At 51.0% G+C, this 20,113-nt stretch overlaps 1 protein-coding gene across 1 annotated transcript in view; it reads right to left on the reverse strand.

The window, feature by feature from the left end:
• Window positions 1-20,113, reverse strand: part of ABCA13 (ATP binding cassette subfamily A member 13) — a 298,434-nt gene that overhangs the window by 212,887 nt on the left and 65,434 nt on the right. The window contains exons 21-24 of the mRNA XM_032874934.1: window positions 13,576-13,770; window positions 10,813-10,977; window positions 9,664-9,841; window positions 6,580-6,719 (exon numbers count right to left, since the gene is read on the reverse strand). Of these exons, the coding sequence (XP_032730825.1) occupies window positions 6,580-6,719; window positions 9,664-9,841; window positions 10,813-10,977; window positions 13,576-13,770 (678 nt within the window). The remainder of the gene's footprint in view (window positions 1-6,579; window positions 6,720-9,663; window positions 9,842-10,812; window positions 10,978-13,575; window positions 13,771-20,113) is intronic.

Genomic DNA, 20,113 nt, shown 5'->3' on the forward strand with positions numbered 1-20,113 from the left:
AGGCCTTGGTTCAGTCTGCAGAGTGCCCTGCAGAGGGCTTCCCCTGCACCCACAATGCAGATCCCGGCACCACCAGTGGGTCCCCGGAGACCTCTGCCTCCAGCTGGCCACAGCCGCGCTCCTCCCAGTGGGGTCTGGACCCCGATCCTGGTGGGGAGGCCACTTCTAGGGCAGTCCCTGCCTTCCCTCAGTGCCTCCACCAGCCCCAGGCTCTGGACTGCTGATGCTGCATTGTTCAGAGATCCCTTCACACCCCTAACCAACCCCCTGGCACTCTAAGGTCTTGCTACGGTCCTCGCTTTTCCCATGAATCCCTCCTTGCTGTTCCAACACACTGCAAACTAACCAGATGAACACCATGCACGGAAAACAGCAAAAATGCACACGCTGTGAAAAAAACACTAAGGAGAAAAGATAACGCAATTTTTTATGTCAAGATCACTTCAAACACCAAAAACTAGCTTTAACAACAGCCTCATATTTAACAAAAGAAAAACGAGAGGCTTGCAGAGCTGACAAAGGCGAGAAGCTACAGGAGCGGACCCCAGCACTTCGGGGAGGTCGAGGCAAGACGCCAAGGCTCTGACGCTGTGTCTGAAGTGGGGATCCCCACGAGGACCACAGAGCGGCCACAGTCAGCAGGTGGGCTGGCTCCCTGTCTCCGGCTCCCAGAGCCCTGCCACGGAGAGTGCTCACACCCTGGGACACCTGCAGCGCTAGGTTGGCTCTCCATCCCAGAGCAGCCAGCACCCACGCCAGCCACACCAGCCACAGCAGCCACGCCAGCCACAGCAGCAGTCACAGACTGTCCTTGGGCTCCAGAAACTCACTGAGGCTCAAATAAGTGGAACCCACAGAATAGACACGCCTCGTGTCTAATTCAGCAACTTCGGAGCAAACTACTATCACAATCAACACGACGTTCTTGGTCCTCTGACAGAGGTCTCTGGGGACCCCAGGGACATGGAAGAGCACTAGCTCTGACGTTTAAGGAAAGCATTTATTTTTATTTTTTATTTCTTTTCAGCATACCAGTATTCATTGTTTTTGCACCACACCCAGTGCTCCATGCCATACTAGCCCTCCTTAATACCCACCACCTGGTTCCCCCAACCTCCCACCCCCGCCCCTTCAAAACCCTCAGATTGTTTTTCAGAGTCCATAGTCTCTCATGGTTCACCTCCCCTTCCAGTTTCCCTCAAATCCCTTCTCCTCTCCATCTCCCCTGTCCTCCATGCTATTTGTTATGCTCCACAAGTAAGTGAAACCATATGATAATTGACTCTCTCTGCTTGACTATTTCACTCAGCATAATCTCTTCCAGTCCCGTCCATGTTGCTACAAAAGTTGGGTATTCATCTTTTCTGATGGAGGCATCATACTCCACAGTGTATATGGACCACATCTTCCTTATCCGTTCGTCCGTTGAAGGGCATCTTGGTTCTTTCCACAGTTTGGCGACCGTGGCCATTGCTGCTATGAACATTGGGGTACAGATGGCCCTTCTTTTCACTACATCTGTTTCTTTGGGGTAAATACCCAGTAGTGCAATGGCAGGGTCATAGGGAAGCTCTATTTTTAATTTCTTGAGGAATCTCCACACCGTTCTCCAAAGTGGCTGCACCAACTTGCATTCCCACCAACAGTGTAAGAGGGTTCCCCTTTCTCCACATCCCCTCCAACACATGTTGTTTCCTTATACCGTATACCAGTTAGAATGGCCATTTGTATGTATGAAAACAGTTTGAACCATATCTTCTCCTCCAACAGGCCCTGAAAAGGGAGGTCTGCAAGTTTCGTGCAGACTTCCTACCAGGCAATGCCTGGTTATCACGCTGTGCTGGGCTCTGCAGGTGACACAGAGAAGTCAGTGGGACCCTGCCCTGGGGAGCAAGTTCATGGGCCACGAGGGTCAAGGGAGAGCTCCTGTGAGAGCCCAGGGCCAGGTGACACAGACCAGTGGCCCTGTGGCTGGTCTCTGGGGGACTCCTGCTTGTTTTGTAGAATCGAGCCCCTTGTTCATACAGTCATCAGCAAACCAGCCCCCCTTGGGTTCCTATCTTCCATGCAATTCCAGAACCGGCTGCAGAACCTGAAGGACAGAGCTTGCACGTGTCCTCGATGGTCCCACACATTTCCATGTTCAAGCGGCAAAAGAAAGGGGCAATATTCCGCGTGGCATCATGTCTTCCCAAAGCCATAACCCCCAGGACCTCAGAATTTGTGACTGTGTTTGGAGATCAGGTCTTGAGATGGGTGATAAAGTTAATGTGGTATCACAGGTTGGGCTCTAATGAGCGGGGTCCTTATAGCAAGAGGACATCAGGACGCAGACACACAGCGGACAACCATCTGCAAACCCCAGAGAACCGGCCCTGCCCACACTGTGACCGTGGACTCCCAGCCTCCAGGACCGGGACAGAATCAGTCTCTGTTGTTTAACAGAGACTGCTTATGGGCCAGCGAGGACAGGCAGCATATCACAGACTTGAAAGTGACAGAGGTGTCGATTTCCAGCTCCACCTCTTACCAGCTATGTCTCGAGTCTGCTCCAAGCCTTTGTGTTCCTGTCTGTATAATGGAGATAATTAGTACCTCCCTCCAACGTTGTCTGAGTGGTAAATGAGATGGTCCATGGCAGGGGCCTGGCCAAGTGTGGATAAGGAACAGTGAGGACCGCAAGCGCAGCAGGGCATGCTCCCAGACCACACTCACTCCTGCTAACTCAGGCCCAGCTACAGCTGGGCTGAGGCCATCCTGGCACCAAGGCCCCCTTGCCCCTTGCAGGAGCAGGTGCTTGCCAGGTCACCAACCTTGGCTCAGGACACAGACATCAATAAAGTCTGGCTTCCTTCCCCTGATGCTAGAAGAGACTAATTCAAGTCTGCCCCCCACCTGACCCCTCTGCTCGGGCCACCACGGTTCTGAGACACACACAGGTGAAGGCCAAGTGCTCTCTGCTCTTGGCTTCCCCTCAGCCCACAACTCCTCCCACTCAGCCCCATCACCAGGTGCTGGACAGGCCGCCCCTCCTCTGTCCCTCTCTCTCCTTGGGCTCCCACCCTCTCTAGATACACTTTTCTGCCTCAGCACCCATGACATTCTGCATCAGACGAACCTCCCCCAGGACAGTGGGGGCTGTCCTGTGCATTTTGGGGAGCCTAACAGCATCCCAGCCTCCACCCACTGGGGGCCCGTAGCTCCCCTCCCCCACCTCCACCGTGGTTGGGACACCAGAGATGTCTCTAGACATTGCTTCCGGTCCTCTGGGGACAATATCATCAGGCTCCACCCCGGCTGAGAACCCCCGGGCCCCCCACCATGTCTGCCTCCTTCCTCGGGGGACGTCCGCCCTCCCCAGGTCCCTGGCAAACAATGGCGGAGCATCCTTAGGAGATCGCATTCATAGAGAAGACCCAGGCTTACATTAGTTGCCTCTTTTCTAAATATCATTTCTGATACCTATTCTTTCTCCAGTCCTCCAGACCACACGCACTGTGAGAAAGCCACCCTTAGCTCATGTGACAAAAGGAAACTGAGCACAAGCCGTCCAACAACGTTCTGGGGAGTGACGCTTTGCTTCTGATGCCATTCCTGGCATGCTTCTGATTCTTGGAAACCCAGTCTAGTTCTTTTATCTGTGCTTTCTACCTTTCTAACCTCCCTTAAAGCTCACGTGGTGTCTTCACGCTGTTCTTTAATTTGTCATCAGCCCAGGGCCAAGACCAAACACAATGCTGACCCACAAAATTAAAAGAGGATACTGATGCACTGGCACCGCTTGGATAATAACACGGAAAGACCGTGGATTCCTGCCTAAATGCCTTTAGTAGGAGCTGAGTACTCCCTAGAAATTGTAGCCGTTGCTTTGTTGGGGTCAAGGAAGTGCTCGGTGGAGGGGAGCAACCCCCGGGGAGACCAGGTAGGCAAGGGCATGGGAAGGGTGCCAGGGACTGCGGTGTAACCCCATGAAGAGTGATCTTCCACGGGAAATCCTTGATCTCCCTCATGCCTCCCTTTTGCTGGTGGAGGAAGGGCTCTCTATAGGATAAGCCCAAGGTCACACAGAAGGTCGGGACAGGGAAGCCGATCCCCAGCCTTGACCGTGGGCACACCTGTCCTTACCACCACCATGCTTCTTGGTGACTCCCTCCATGTCAGAAGTTGAACCCCCCGAACTTACACTTTTTCCTACACACGTGGCCACTGTAGGTGGTTCCACGTAACAGAACATAATGCAGAGGACTAAGTAATTTGCAACATCGAGCCCTGTACCCTACAGATGATGTAGCTTCACTTTACCCAAGTGGCAAAGTTTCCAGGGTCTCCCACCCACGTGGGACTTTACACCAAGGGTCGCGTGACTGGATCCAGCTTTCATGAAACCAAGCAGCCGAGACCGACTGCCAAAGTGAAGTGAGCCTTATCAGTCCAAAACCAGGATACCCACGGGCCAGGTCACAAGCTGCGTGGGATGCGTGAGAATGACCAGCTCCTGTTAGTGCCTACAAAATCTGGAATGGAATAAGCCAGAATCCGGGAAATCTCTGGTTTCTCTAGAATCTTCATTATCTTCAGGCTACACGGGGCTCGACCCTCCCTGCACCTGTGTCCTGGCCAACCCACAGCCCCCGCCCGCTGATGAAGGCCCACACGCCCTGCCCTCCAGATGCCTCTCCGTGCGAGAGCTGCTCACCTCGCATGCTGAGTGAATCCCTCATCTTACATCTAAATTACTCCTTTGCTTGTCTTCTCTTCCCCACGGCAGGGTGGGCTCTCCAGAGTCAGAAGGAGTCATACTAACTGTTGTATCATAGAACACAGCACAAGATGAAACACTATCATATACATATTATTAATAACACTAATGGATAATATATAATCAATTAAGAAACTCAGGGCTTATTTATTCTTTTTTTTTTTAAGAGAAAAATTCCTTCACGTTTTTTTTTTTTTTTTTTTTTTTTTTTTTTTTAAGTTTTACTTGTTTAAGTAATCTCAACACCTGACGTGGGGTCTGAACTCAGGACCCTGAGATCAAGGGTCACATGCTCTTCCAACTGAGCCAGCCAGGCACCCGCCTTGTTTTTGAAAATTAAAATTACAGGGACACCTGAGTGGCTCAGTTGGTGAAGCATCTGCCTACAGCTCAGGTCATGATCTCAGGGTCCTGGGATCGAGTTCCGAGCAATGGGGAGTCTGCTTCTCCTTCTCCCTCTGCCCCTCCCCTTGCTTGTGTCCTCTCTGCCAAATAAATAAATAAAATCCTTTAAAAAATAATAAAATAAAAATTGAAATTTACAAGAGCTGTGATATAGAGTCGTTTCCTATGAAGTTCTTCGAAGACCATTGAAAGCCTAACCAGGAAGGGAATCTGTTTGCCCCAGGCCTATTGGAGCGTCTCTCTGGAGAGACAAACTCCTGGTGCTTATCTAGATTAATACCATTTCACTGTGAGAGTAAGGATTTCCATAATCATCCCCGCCAAGTAGTATTTTCAAGACGAAAACAGCAGTTATTGGCGACATTCGAGAGCAGGGGGTGCCTGCAGCCCTGGAGCTGTTGCGGAGGGATGGAGCCACGGGTCGCCCTCCACTGTGACCCCACAGGATGGCCCCAGGGTGTGCAAAAACCAGACAGACCAAGATGACTACCACGGCTCCCGTGACCACACGCCAGCACCGACTCCTGCACTTTCAAGTTAGTACCACTTGGAGCTTGAACGTGGATCATTGGGAAAACTCGGGGTCTCCTCTCCTGGGTGGGAAAGTCGGATCAGATCACCCGCATGTCTGTCCTCTGTGAAGTCCCCAAAAGGAGCCTGCAGACTTCCTTACAAGCCACGACCAGGCACAAAAACAACACAAACCACAGCACATCCTTGGAAAAGAAAGCACCAATAGGAAGAATCCCACACCCGAGAGCGCATGGGTGCGGGGCACTACATAAGGTCCAGAGGGAAAACCAAGCAGAACCCCATGATGTCTGCTCCCAGGGAAGCTGGTTGTGTCTCTACCCGGGCTTCTCCTCCACAGAGTGAGACTGACAGAGCGTCACAATCAAACTGGCCCAGGCCACGACCACGAACACATCAGGTCCGACTCGTCCTTAACCACCAGATGCCCCACGCCAAACTGACTAGCTTCTGTCCCCCATGTTCTCCTCCCACCTCAGGGAACAGCCTGCCCTTCTGTCTAGTTGTCCTCCGAATAACACCTCCTGCTCCAGCGTGTCCTCTAGGACAGTGACCCGGGGGAAATGGGAGCCCGAAGAGGCCAAGGTGAACCATAATCCCCACACGAAACATTATGCAGTCCAATCTGTAGAACACTATGCTATCTTTAAAGATCTCTTCTTTCTTCTGTGCCTGTGTGCTCAGTAAGATCTCACTCATTTGGACTCCACTATTTTTGTCTTATTTATTTTAGAGAGGGAGGGGGAGAAAGAATCAAGCAGACTCCCTGCTGGATGTAGAGCCTGATGTGGGGCTCGATATCATGACTGTGAAATCATGACCTGAGTCAAAACCACAAGTCGGATGCTCAACCCACTGCACCACCCAGGCGCCCCCAGACTCACCTTTTGAATGACTTCATTAATCTCTGGAGTGTTTGGTGTGTACAATATTTTTCCATGTAATATTGGTTTTAGGAAGGACCACACCAAAGCGCCATTTGGAGACTGCAAAATTTCTTGATAGAGGTCCAAGCAAAACGGTGCTGTCACAATTACAAGAAGAAAAAAAAATTACTCACGATATGGGATGCCCCGGCTAATAGTGACACTCGTCTACATATCCATGATGGCTCACTTTTTAATGGGTGATGTGGATACATTTTTCATGCCACAATTGAATTTGGGCAGTAAATTCGAGAATAAGTGTTCTTGTTGCTATCCTTAGCACCTCTCACCTCATGAGAAATTTCGAGATAACATGTTCATTTCAGTAATTGCAAAGAAAGGGAAGCGTGACCTTCACATATGCAAACTAAGCCATCAAGAAGAGCACTAACTGTGACAAAGACACCTGCCAATAGTAAAAGAGAGAAATGCATCTGATCTCTAATGTAGAAAATCATCAACACTTACAGGATTGGGAGCAGAATTAGATTCTTCCTATGAAATGAGCTTTATATATTGCTACTGAATTTTCTTCCCTGCGTCTACACAGCAGTTTGACCTTACTGTTTTTAATATATTAAATCACCTTGTTTTCACCCAAACCCTTGTTCCTTCAAGGTGGGGGATCAACATTGCTGGATGATAATTGGTTTCAATCAAAGGTTGACTCGACTTACCTAACTGAATAGATACACAGTGAGGGTAGAGCCTCCACCACCATGAGGATTAGTAGTAACCAAACACTGTACGGTTTGTCTTTGTTTTTTTGTTTTTTAAACAGCCCCATGCCTAGTGTGGAGCCCAACACAGGGCTTACATTCACGACCCGGAGAGCAAGACCAGAGCTGAAATCAAGAGTCAGACACTCAACTGACTGAGTCACCCAGAACTCCAAAATATTGTAAGGTTTTAAGTTAGTAATAAATACTTCAGCTTATTCTTTTACCCCTGCAGCAGACATTTAAGGTGGAAATACCTGAGTTTTAATAGCATAATTCTTGACACCCAAGGTATGAATAGTGCAGTTGTGATTATCTCCATTATTAATTTCATCTTCCCAAATTCTCCGTTTGAAAAGGAAAAACCAGTTCTTTTTATTCAACAAGTACAATAAAACTGATAGAAAGAATCCCCTGAGATATAATTAAGAGCGTGACAACATAATAAGTTTTTAAAACTTACTTATAAAGATTGCTCTTACTGATATTTTTTAAAGTTATACTTTATAAGCATAATTTAAACAGTCATGATTTTCATTTCAGAAAAGACACAACCATATATAGGTACAGAGCAAGAAATCTGAAACCAGGAATCCTGACCTCTGCCACTTGAGAGCTGTGTGAACTTGCTTAAGTCACTTAACCTTCTCTGAGCCTCCAGTATGTCATGTGGAAAAGGAGTGTACTAATATTGTCTATGCTCAGAGTGACAATCATTTGAAATACAGTGTATGAAAGGACCAAGAAGGACTGGTCCTCCATGGTAGCTGAATGACTAGATGGATGAATGGTTGAGTGGGTGGATAGATGGAGGATGGATGGAGGATGGAAGGATGGACACATGGGTAGATGGATGGATGGAAGGATGGATGGATGGATCAATGGATGGGTGGGTGGGGATGGATGGATGGATGGATCAATGGTTGGGTATATCAATAGATAGACAGATGAATGGATGAATCATTGGATGGGTGGAAGGAAGGACAGATGGGTGGATGGATAGATTGATCCATGGATGGGTCAGTTGATGGGTGGGTGGAGGAATGATGGATGACTGGATGATCAAATTTGATGAGCAAATAAAAAATCCTCAAGAAACTCAAATGCAAGAAAAAAAAAGAATGGGAATTAGAGAAGTAGACAACAAAAATTATCAAATATTAATAACATTAATGTGTTTATACTGCCAAATTGTGTTATATTTGGCAGCTATCCAAATTATCCATTAGCTGAGGAGCACACTGACACACGGTCTCTGACGTGGCTGCAAGGTCGTTGCTGCGTGGCTCTATCCTACATCTCCAGCTCTGCAAACTGCCACGCTCCTCCCTTCCCCAGTCCCACCAACACTCTATCCATCCTGGGCATGCCATACATAAACACAAATTTAAATACCTATTTTTTACATTAAATAAATATATATCCGTATATAATACATAATTTGTAACTGATAATATATTTTATATATTTATATATTTGGGGGCAGGTGGTAGGCAGAATGTTAATACAGCCTTCAGATGGACTCCACACCTTGACGTGCAGACGGGACCTGTGAATGACAGACGCCACGCCCATCGGTAGGTTACACAGGCACCGTGAAGGAATCCTGAAGATGTTAGTAAGGTCCCCAATCAGCTGACTTGGAACTCATCAAAGAGATTATCCCGGCTGAGCAATCAAGCAAACCTTTTAAAAGGACTGGAAGCCTGAGAGTCAGACACCCCTGAAGCCCAGTGCACTTGGGACCCCTGGCTGACCTGGACTGGTGAGGGGTCCACACACGGAGACCAGCACCACCATTTTGGCCCCTGCAAACCCCCTACACCCTACAACAAAGAGAAATGTATATGGTCTCCTCCAAATCTGTCTTCTATGGGGCTCAGTGGCAAAGGACCATGGATTGATAAGCAACCTCCTGGCCACTCTAGGTGGACACATTCTAATTAGGAAGGCAGACGGAACATGGTGGCAAGGGTTTGGGGTTTGGACAAGTCAGCGTTTCCCAGCCCCAGCAAGTTATGCCTCTTTGGCCACATGATTTCATCTCTGATCACAGCGGTCCCCTCCATGATGTGAAAAGAATACCGGTATCACGTCCCCACCAACGCACGGAGAGGATGGGCCCGTGCACACGGGCACTGGGGACTTCCAAAGCCACCTGCTGGGGCAGCGTGTAGGGAAAGCGAGGGGTAGAGCTAAGAGGACGGAGACAGTTCTTTGCCAGTGTGCGCCCACCTTCACACAGAATGCTCCGCGCAGACCAGGGCTAACAGTCAAGACAAAAACCAATCTCAGTGCGTGCGATAAATGACTGTCGTCTTACTTGAATCTTCAGGAATGTTGAATTTTTCTTTGTCCCCTCCCAGGAGCTCGTTGATTCTGGGCAAGTCAATGAACGAGTTAGAGCCGCTGAAGAAGGATGCTTGGTCCTTGCAAACCTTCTTCATGACGATCTGGAAAGAACCGAAGGCTGAACTTCTGGACGGGCCACGCTGCAGAGCCTGAGGACATGAGGAAAAGAGCAGCATTTCAACACGTGGCAGAGACTTCTGAAAGGGAACCCGCTCTCCACCTCAACACCCAAGATGTTCCACAAGCCCAAGCACACGGTCTCTGCTTCGGATGTCTCTGACCTTGAAACACTCAGTAGGTCAGGCAGTGATTTTCCTGGCCTATAAACCTGTCATGGAGACAAATGTCACACACACACACACACACACACGCGCGCGCGCGCGCGCATGCACCTGCAAATCCTCGTCTGTCTGGTGATAAGTGATCGATCCATAAGATATCACTCGCTCCAACTAATTAACGGCTTCAAGTGCGCCCCTACTGCCAGGTTACCCAGATACTTGACAGCTGTCTACATCACGCATCAGCTCGCTGACAGAGCACCGTCCTGCCCAAGGCCACCAAGCACCTTGCCGTCTGCCCCCACCCTGACCTGAGCCTCTGCGTGTCCCCACGCATCTGCTCTCACCACAAAGCCCCTCCTGGTAGACGGCGTCCAGGCAAAAGCTAGCATCGCACTGCTGACCGCATTCGAGTCTGTATTTGTGTGTGCAGCAAATTATCTGTACTTTGTAAGCCAATTATTCGTATGTAAGTAAAGGTTTGAAGGTTTGTGAGAGCAGTTCACTCTCGGAATTAAGTTAAACAAGCCCTTGGAATCTCGTTTGTGCTGATACTCGGTTTAGCTATTTCTGACTTCACAGACCATCTGCGAGCTATCCCCACGTACCGCGTGAGTGCGTGCAGCTCAAAGAAGTCCCCGTCCCTTGGTTTTTAGGGAGACACCTGGCCTTACTGCCGTCCTGTTGCCACCAGACCAGAGAAGGTAGTCCTTTTCCTATATTTTGTTCCCACACGCAGACTTTAGACATTAGAAGAAAGAGAAATACAGACAAAAGCAGCAAACACCAAGACACAGCAACCCTGAACTTTTCCCCAGGGACCAAGAGCAAACACACACCTGTTGGAAGTCGGGCATGTCCAGCAAGGTGGTGATCTTATACGAGTGGAGAAATTCGGGGAGGTATTCCAGAACGTGGCCGGCTTTGGCAAGCAAGTGGTTGAGCCTGGAGACCACATTCAACAGGGAGCTGAGTGTGTCGTGGGCTTCCGAGGGCATCAGAGTCTCAAAGGAAGAAACACAGCACAAGAAATCACCATCGGACTTCAGACTCTCATGAGCATTGCTTGAGCCGTGAAAACCTGGTTATGTGATTTTCTTCTCTCTTGAGACAACTTCATGCCATATAAAAGTTCCCGGTATCAGAGCACCCCTCACTCAGCATTTTGGCACACAGAGCACCCACACTGTGCAAACGTACAGCAGGGATAGACATACTCTGTCGTTAAAAATTCAAATCATTTTCAAAATATTTCTCTTTATGTTGGAAGTGCCTAAAGTGAACAGTTAAGAGGTCAAAACAAAACAATTCTTATATGGGAAATGATTTCCATTTACCCGCTGTGAACCATTGCCATTGACCCTTCTCATCCCTCTGGGCCATGCTAATGTTCACTTTGTGGACAAAGGGACAGGGGCTGGGAGATCCCAGGACATCCAGGAGTCTCACAGTCAGAAGGATGGGGCCGGTCATTTAACCTGGGACTTTAGAAACAGCAGTGCCCTTGAAACCTACATGTGCTGTGACCCTGACCTGCTAAGTGCTTTACTTATTGGTCACGTCTTGTCTGTTCTGGGCCATAGATTCCTCGTGGGCGGGGATACGTGCCGGTCCCATCCCTTAGGTACAGCAGCAGGACAGCATGGGCGGTATGATGGCTCAGAATCTGCTGGGTACATGGACCAATGAGCAGACACTGCCTCTTCCCACAAGAAGGGAGGAGTCACGGCGAGCCTCCTCTCTCTATGCTCATCTGTATGCTGAATTTTTGGGCTTTTGGACTCAGGCTGAGGCCCTGACTGTCACAACTTCTTATTCCTGCTCCTTAGCGTCCTGTACCTGCCACTTAGCCGTCGGCTCTGTGGCTGACCTGCAGGCCCCAAGATCACAGCTCTCTCTTCCCTGCTGGGCTCTGCAAATAAGGATGCCACTGCACGATCAGTCAACATGCGGGCAGCGGACACGGGTGCGGGCTCTGTGTCTGTCTCTGCTCGCCTTTCTCATGGAGCCCGCGCCCCAGGAGGGGTGCCCAGCGCACCACATGCATGGTGGGGATGACCGGGAAGGGACCACAGTGCTGACAGACAGAGGAACCCACAGACCCGCACGGCAAGCCGTGTTCTGCAAGTGGCTCCCGGATTCACCATCAGGGCAACATAAAGTGGGTAGACCTGGGACCCCAGTGTCAATGCCACTCGCCCTGCAGTTTTGGGGCCGCTGCACCATCTCCAGGAGTATGCTGTCCATCGACTTTCCTACAGCCGTGCTCCTGGAAGGCTCCCGATGCATCATAGCAGGTGTGATGAGTGGTGGTGTCCTTCTGCTTCCATCTGGGAGACTGACCCCAACCCACATGTCGTCCTCATGCCCCTCCACAGAGGACTTATTTGGAAGCACTAATTTCACTGGGGGCGGGGGTGGGGGTTCTGCATGCATAACAGAATGGCACTAAAACCCTGGCTCGCTGTTGGGCTGCGTCCGTGTCCCAGGGGATGCGTGGGGATTTGGGAGGGGGTACTGGATCTGAAAGTTAGCACTTGTGCTCAGAATGGGTATGTGTGTGTATAACCCAATACTTAACCATGGGAGGGAGACCACAGAGGAAAGAGGGTCGGGTTGGCAAACCTCTCCTTTTCCTGACCCCAAAGCTCTTCTCCCAGGTCGGAGGCACCCAGAGCACCCTTGCCGGATTGGCAGCACCTGTGGCATCTCTGATTAGACCAGATGTCGACGAATCCACCCCAGGGAGTAACAGGGAACAAGACTGGTCCCCAAGGGTAAGAGCTAAGTCTCTGAGAGCATAACTAAGACCCGAACAGCGGAGGACAGATGAGGAACTTCTAGAAGAGGTAGAGCCCAGACAGCGGTCAATGGGGGAGTAATCGGGGGTGTCCCCAGGTCAGCTGTGCTCACCATCCACACGGGCGGTCAGTGGGGGTTAATCAGGGGTGTCCCAGGGCAGCCATGCTCACTGTCCATGGTCAACTCTCTCTAGCACACATTGTCATCTTTGGATTTGTCAGACCCTTCTCACCCTCATCCCACTGCGTGCAGGAGTGTGTGGGGCAGGTAATGAGCTGGTTCCCAAAGTGACCAGAGCCTGGCCCGTGTTCCCTCCCACCAGCACACCTTCTCCTGGACAGGTCCTGGCACAGGCGGACATGTAACCCTCACAAGACAGAGGCTGTGGGTCTCAGGACACAATGGGGCAGAGAAGCCACGGCCAAGGAGGGGTGGGAGCAGCTCCTGACTCCGAGGGGAGGGGTCATGGCCCGAGGAACCCAGCTTCCCCAGAGGTACCCCAGAAAGGGTTCTTAAGGAGGAGGGGAACCCAGTCCTGAAGTTAGGAGGGCTTCTCCTAGTGAGTTCTCCTGTGCTGACCACACTGACAGCCAGCAATGCTGTGCCAAGTGTCCCCACAGGCCTGATCCCAGGGACCCCCTGGAAGGTCTCCTCAGCACCCCCAGATTCCAAACCCCACCCCAGAGTCAGCACACATGAGACGGGGAAGTTGGCTAAGGCACCTGCCCGCCCCTCCCCACCGCCCCTCTGCAGATGGCACACGGCCACAGTCAGGCCGCCCCCCACAGTCACCCCCTTACTTTGTAAATGACATTGCGCAGATTCAGGTTCTGACTCATGGACACGATCAGAGCATACACGTGGGGCCCGGGCAGGCCACACAGCTCCTCCGCTGCAGCCCAGGACCCTCGGGCCTCGGGAAGCTTCAGCAGCAGCCGGAGAGTGTCCGCATCACACCTCCCGGACAGGGCCACCATGAGGGCCCCTGAGAGCACCTGCGTGGAAGCGGGAGGATCAGAGATGACTCCAGCTGGCACCTGTGGCCCCCAGCACAGAGCTTCCTCAGTGAGGGACCCCCACCCCGAAAGCACGTTTTCCCAACGGGCTGAGGGTTTACCCATAAAAACACATGGAATCCAAGCCTCTGTGCGGTTCCTAACATTCCTAGTGGAAACATTTCTAAAAATGTGCACATAATTCTCCAATTTTTAAGAGATCTGCCCTTTCTGAGGACGTGGGAGCAGGACCACAGGACCCTCCACCCTCAACCCTGTGGGCCCCACACACAGCCTCTGACTCTTCCCCCCGACATGAGGTCTCAACCTTCACTTTTCAGCTGTCAGTGTGAAACTATTCTCTTCCACAACCGAAATGAAGACCAGTTCTCCACGCTTGTTACCGTTTTCAAAAAGAAAAAGTGCGCCCACTCAGAGGAGGGATGGGGACATCCAGTACGACCGTTACATGCCACAGGGAAGGGATCTGGGGCACATCTCCATTTGTGTGTGGCTTTCAGCTAATGACCATCAAAATGGACAAAGCAAAATTTCACAACTGCACCTCCAATGTCTGTCTACACTGTGATGCTTATCACTGGTGTGAACCGTCCAGACCAGCAAGACCCTTTGGGAACTGAAGCTACTGTTTTTATTAGGAGCCTCCCGAGCACACAGGAATCACCAGATGCCTTCCTATAACACCAAGGAGGGTGCAGGAAAGCCATTAAGAAATAGAAGACGGTATTAATCAGGTCTATTGGTCAAAGCTGATAAGGTGCGCATTTATGGATATTTTAAGGAACTGGCTGGAGTGATTGTGCAGGTGCAAGTCCAAAATCCTCAGGGTGGGCCAGCAGGCTGGAGACCCAGGGAGGAACTGCAGTTTGGAGTCTGAAGGCAGAACTCCCTCCCTGCTTGGGGACCTAAAGTCTTTTCGCTTACAGCCTTCAACTGATTGGACGAGGCCCACCGGCATCGTGGTCTTTGTGCAACCATCTACTGATATAAATGTTAATCTCCTCCAAAATTACCTCACAGCAACAGTGAGACTGGAGTTTGACCAAAAATCTGGGTGCCACAGCTAACCAACCTGACATACAAAACCAACCATCACAAATGGCTAGGACACTCTCTTGTGCTAATGTACCTTTTGAATCTTTGTGAGAGATATATTTAGTGTTTTCACACCTAATTAACCAAGAAACCCTTTTCCATATGGGACGTGTCGGGTGCAGACACACCTTGGGGAAGATTTTCTTAATGCCACTGTTTTCAAATGTGTTCTCCTGGGGGTGGAATGCAGTTGCCTTGGAGCGGGGCCGGGTACACGCCAGGGCGGTGAGGGGATGGGCGTGATGGGTGGAGTCCAAACATCCAACGTTTGCTTTGACTGGGGCAGCCTGTCTTTGGTTGGTTCCATGAAGTGGGCTTCTCTACGAAATTTTCCTTGAAACGGGATCCACCCAAGCCCACAGCTCCAGAGGCTCGTCCCTGCCTTTGAGTGAGCACCAACCAGGACCGGCAATGACAGCTCATCTGCATTTGCTCCGCAGCCTGGTCTCAGCTGCCATCTAGAGCATCACCCAGTGACCCCCAGGGAGGGTCACGGTCAATACCTCTCCTAAAACTTGTCCCAGGGCAAAAACATGTCTTAAAAACTTGTGTACACCTATTTAAACCAAAAGCGAGGGTCCCGCCCCATCATATGGAAACTGAGGGCACACCGTGTGAGCAAGTCATATCTAAGCATATCTGCCTCCACTCCTCTGTCGTCTTCCAAACCTTATTCTTCATCCTTCCTGAATTTCACCACATCCATTTTTCCAGCATGGAAGCCACCTGAAGCAGGTGGAAACAGGTAGGGAGGAAAGAAACAGAAATAACACTCCGTCTTGTCAGGTTGGAGATGCCATGGGTGAGTCCTCATCCAAGCGAACCATGCTTCTGTGACCTGTGGCTTCACTTAGGCTGATACGACCACCAATCAGAAACAGGGAGGCCAAGGTGTTGACACTTGGCTCACACATCTGTGTTTGGGGTCCAGGAGGGCAGCTCCCTGCAGTGAGAACCTGGTGTGTCTCGGGGATGGCCCCTACTCTGTGCAGCTGACGGTTTGCAACACAGAGGTGCAAGGAAGCATGGAAATGGATGGCCACTCTCTGCCTAATTATGACCAGGTGGGAAACATGGCCAGTGATGCAGAAGGACTGGGAACAGGGAAAACAAGTCAGCCATGTCTCAGTGGTGTCGAGAGATTAAGCAAGATGAGAGCAGAGGGGAAGCACTCCACCCAACACCAGCAGAGAGGAGCCATAGGGCTCTCCACCCCCCATGTCCCATTGGGCTCTCAGATCTGCTCCCACCATGATGAGCTCCAAGCACAGACAAGCACCAGCATCAGGGGCAGGAGGGAACTATGAGGACCTGTCAGGAAGGACAGCAGACCAGAAGGAAGGGCTCCAGAGGAAGGCCAAGGGCACCTGGGTGCTGACCGTGGCTCTCCCTGTGTCTACAAGGCCCCCTCTGCCCACACTGAGCTGCAGGCTGACCCCTGGGACAGCAGTCACAGCCCTCCTTATCCACTGAGGTAGATCCCGGCTTCGCAGCTGGTCGGGACCGGGGGTGGGGGGTGGTGGGGGTCACAGCTCCCACCTGGCTCTCTGTCTCCATTTCCAGAACATTTTCTCCTCTCCAGGCTCCAGACAAGATAACGGGGCTACTATCTACAGTTTTTAGGATGTCATGGAGGGGGCATCTGGGTGGCTCAGTTGTTAAGCATCTGCCTTCGGCTCAGGTCATGATCCCAGGGTCCCAAGATGGAGCTCAGCATTGGGCTCTCTGCTCAGCAGGGAGTCTGCTTCTCCCTCTCCTGCTCCCCCTGCTTGTGTTCCTTCTCTCTCTGTGTCTCTCTCTGTCAAATAAATAAATAAAATCTTTTTAAAAAGAAAGAAAGAAAGAAAGAAAGAAAGAAAGAAAGAAAGAAAGAAAGAAAGAAAGAAAGAAAAAAGAAAGTCATGGATGAAATGAAATCTACCTTAGTTTTCTTTCTTTTATTTTTGAGAGAGAGAGAGTGGGAGTATGGGACAGCACAGAGCCTGACACGGGGCTTGACCTCATGACCCTGAGACCATCACTTGAGCCAAAATCAAGAGTCAGATGCATACCTGACTGAGCCACCGGGGTGTCCCAACCTCAGCTTTATTTCTTAAAGTGGATCCTAGGAATTGGCAGCACATAGCAGAGTAGGTGCCTGGACCAATCCTGACTGTGGGTCATGCACAAGCTCTTGGAGAGAGTGGCAATGGCCACAAACCACGTTGGGGGAGCCACCGTCAACGAGCCACGTTGATACCAAAGTCTCTCCTTCAGACAGCACACTAGGACAACCAAAGGCTAGGACGTTGCCAGGACCCAGGTTACATGCAGTGGCTGATTTAAGAGACAAACTTACAAGCAGGGGCTCCTGCACCTTCCCAGACCACAGCCAACCCTCTGCACTTGACTGTGCAGACTCCTGACTTGAACGAACACACACACGGTGTGCTCCCCTCCTTGGGGACTAGCAAGGCTGAGAGAGATGCGTGACACTTTGCCAAGTCGAGCCAGGATGAAAGATTCGCGGAAGTGAGGAATAATTGACTGCAACTAGCAAGAGGTACTTGGGCAGAGATCAGCGCAAATCCTATAAAACAGGTTCAAAGCTATTTGCATTGGTGCGAGCAGGGAGAGATGCACCCCCTTGGGAGCAGTGAGGGACGGTTCTGCTTTCAGAGGTGGCAGAGAGGCAGAGAGATCTGGATTAAAAGGACCACACATCCAGGATGAAGCCCAGAGATGGGTTCCCTTGCAGGAACTGGGGGAAACTTAGCTTCCAGGATCACATGCCCCACAGAGCTGGCCATGTCTTCCAGGGGACGCCTGACCAGAATCCTCCATGTGGGCCAGAGACCGTCAACACCACTCACACAGTAATTATTGTCTTCTCTCTGGGGTGGAGCTGGGGCCTGCAGCGGGTGGTTGCTGGAAAAAGCCGATTTTACCTGCTGTCTACCCCAGAGGGAGCCACACCAAGAACAATGTTTTGCAGCTTTTCAGGAGACAAACTCCATGTGCTGCAACAAATGGGATGTGAGCTGTTGGGTAAATCCCCATCTGGAATCTCTCTGCTCCCAAACCACACTGGCCAGCTGCTCATGACGCCCACAGAACCAGCCTCAAACGAGAGGTGCACGCCTCTCTGCCCAAGCGAAATAAGAGAAAGTCTCAGAACACCTTCCCAATGAGGGCTGTCTGGGGGCCCCCTCCCCCCTTCCTCCACAAGAACCCCCAAAGGAGGAACGAACCCGCTCAGGACCATGGACAGCGCCCGTCTTCCCAGCTGGTGCTGATACACTCCATTGTCTGGAGAAGAAAATAACGGGATAGGAGACAGACTCCCAGTCTTCCTGGGTCCTGACTCAGACCTCGTTGCAATTTTAAAGAATCAAAATGTGGCCAAATCCAGAGAAGGAAGTGACCGCTGATCTAAGGCCCATGACAGGGCATCGCAGCATGAAATGCCTGCTCTCTCATAGGGCAGGTGGAGGGGCTGCCCAGGACACAGGTGGGCGAGGTGGACGCCACATGCCCGGGTCTGTGATTCTGGTTTCATGGTGAAGAATGCAGCACCGCCGGGGAGGGAACTTCCCGAGGCACCCAGAGCCAGAACCGAGGCCTGAGATCAGTGGCAGTGCCTCCAGTCTCCCTGCCTCCCTGCCTCCAGCCCTGTGCCCTGGGTGTCCAAGCCTGGGCCTCCTCCATGTGGCTCTTCACAGCCCGTGGCTTCTGGTCATGGCTGCCTGAGCCCCTGCGTAACCCGTCTCCACCGCTGACGTGTCACCTGCACATGGGGTCTTCCCCATACAGCACATTTATGTCTTTGTGTGCCACTGCCATAGAAGGTTCTGGAACATTTGCTCCCTTAGCACTTGAGAAAGAACCCCTCGTGGAAAGAGAGCTTTTCCATGAATGAACAAACGAATGCGGGTTCTGGCAGTCTGCCCATGTGACAGATTCGCAAACTGACGGTAAGTAGGATAGACAAGCCCAGAGAGGAAGCCGTTGAGCTTACCACCAAAAACACAGTGCTGCCGTCAGCCTGGCGGTCCAGAAAAAACCAGACCCCACAGTGCAGTCCCCTCCCTGAACATGAATTCCTTCCCTAGGACCTTGTAGACATAGGTGGGTCCATGGATACGTTTCGAGAGCAAAGCAGATAGCTTCGTTATCTCGTTGAAGGGCAGAAATGCAGGCTTGCAAGAGCCACGCAACCTCCCAGTTACCCACTGGCCCAGCTCTTCAAGGGACCACAGTGTGGGAGACGTGGGAATGCAAAGCAGCTGGGGCCAGTGAGCCCAGCCCCTTCCAGGATAGAGCGCCAGTGACACCTGCTGGCCACCTGCTGCCTCCGGCGGCCGCCATCCCCAGAGCTGAGCCCACCTTTCCTCCTCTGTATTTAGGAGTAAGTTCCTCTCTTTTCTGGGGTCTCCTCTTGTTTGTTCATTTGCAAGGGGGAGATGGGTGGAGAGATGGGCAAACCGCGTGACAGGGATTAAGATCACAGTACAAACGTCCAGTTACAAGAGGAATAACTCGGGGATGAAAAGTACAGCCTAGAGGATACAATTAATGACACCGTGACAGACGTGTCGGGACGAGTGTCTCGTAATGCGTGTGACTGCTGACCTGCCGTGCTCGACACGCAGAACTTCATATTACAGGTCAGCTACACTGCAATTAAAAAATATTTAATCGTTGAGCCGAAGCCCAAGTCCTATAAGCTTGGCAAGGGACCCCAGGAGGGACTCCCCGCCCCCACTAGAAGTTCCAGTAACTGAAGATTTCAAACCAAATCTAATCACTGCTTACGTACAAGGACGTGTTCTCTGCACCCACCTTATCCCCAACCCCCCAACCCCCAATCTGTATGTGGTGCTCAGTAACCACCGGCAGGATTTTTCCTTGAAGACAGACACTGTGTGACTCACCATAAATAACTTGGTGATACTATAATCTGAAGTCGGGGTTCCCGGCTTCTTACTGATGTCTTTATTGATGCAGTTAATGCTGAACACTATGTGCACCTTTGGGATCCTGTGGTTCAGTCCCAGATCGCTCCAATACGGCGAGTATCACGATAATGAGAATCAAATGAATTTTTTGGTTTCCCGGTACACGTAAAACATAGGTTTGCTCTGTGCTGTAGTCTAAGTGTGCAATAGCACGGTGTCTTTAAAAAGTACATTTCTGGGTTAAAAAAATGCTTTATTGCTCAAAACCGCTAACTGCCGTCTGAGCTTTC

Source organism: Lontra canadensis, unplaced genomic scaffold (genome assembly GCF_010015895.1).
Source record: "Lontra canadensis isolate GAN:19392208 unplaced genomic scaffold, GSC_riverotter_1.0 scaffold54, whole genome shotgun sequence".
Taxonomy (NCBI): domain Eukaryota; kingdom Metazoa; phylum Chordata; class Mammalia; order Carnivora; family Mustelidae; genus Lontra; species Lontra canadensis.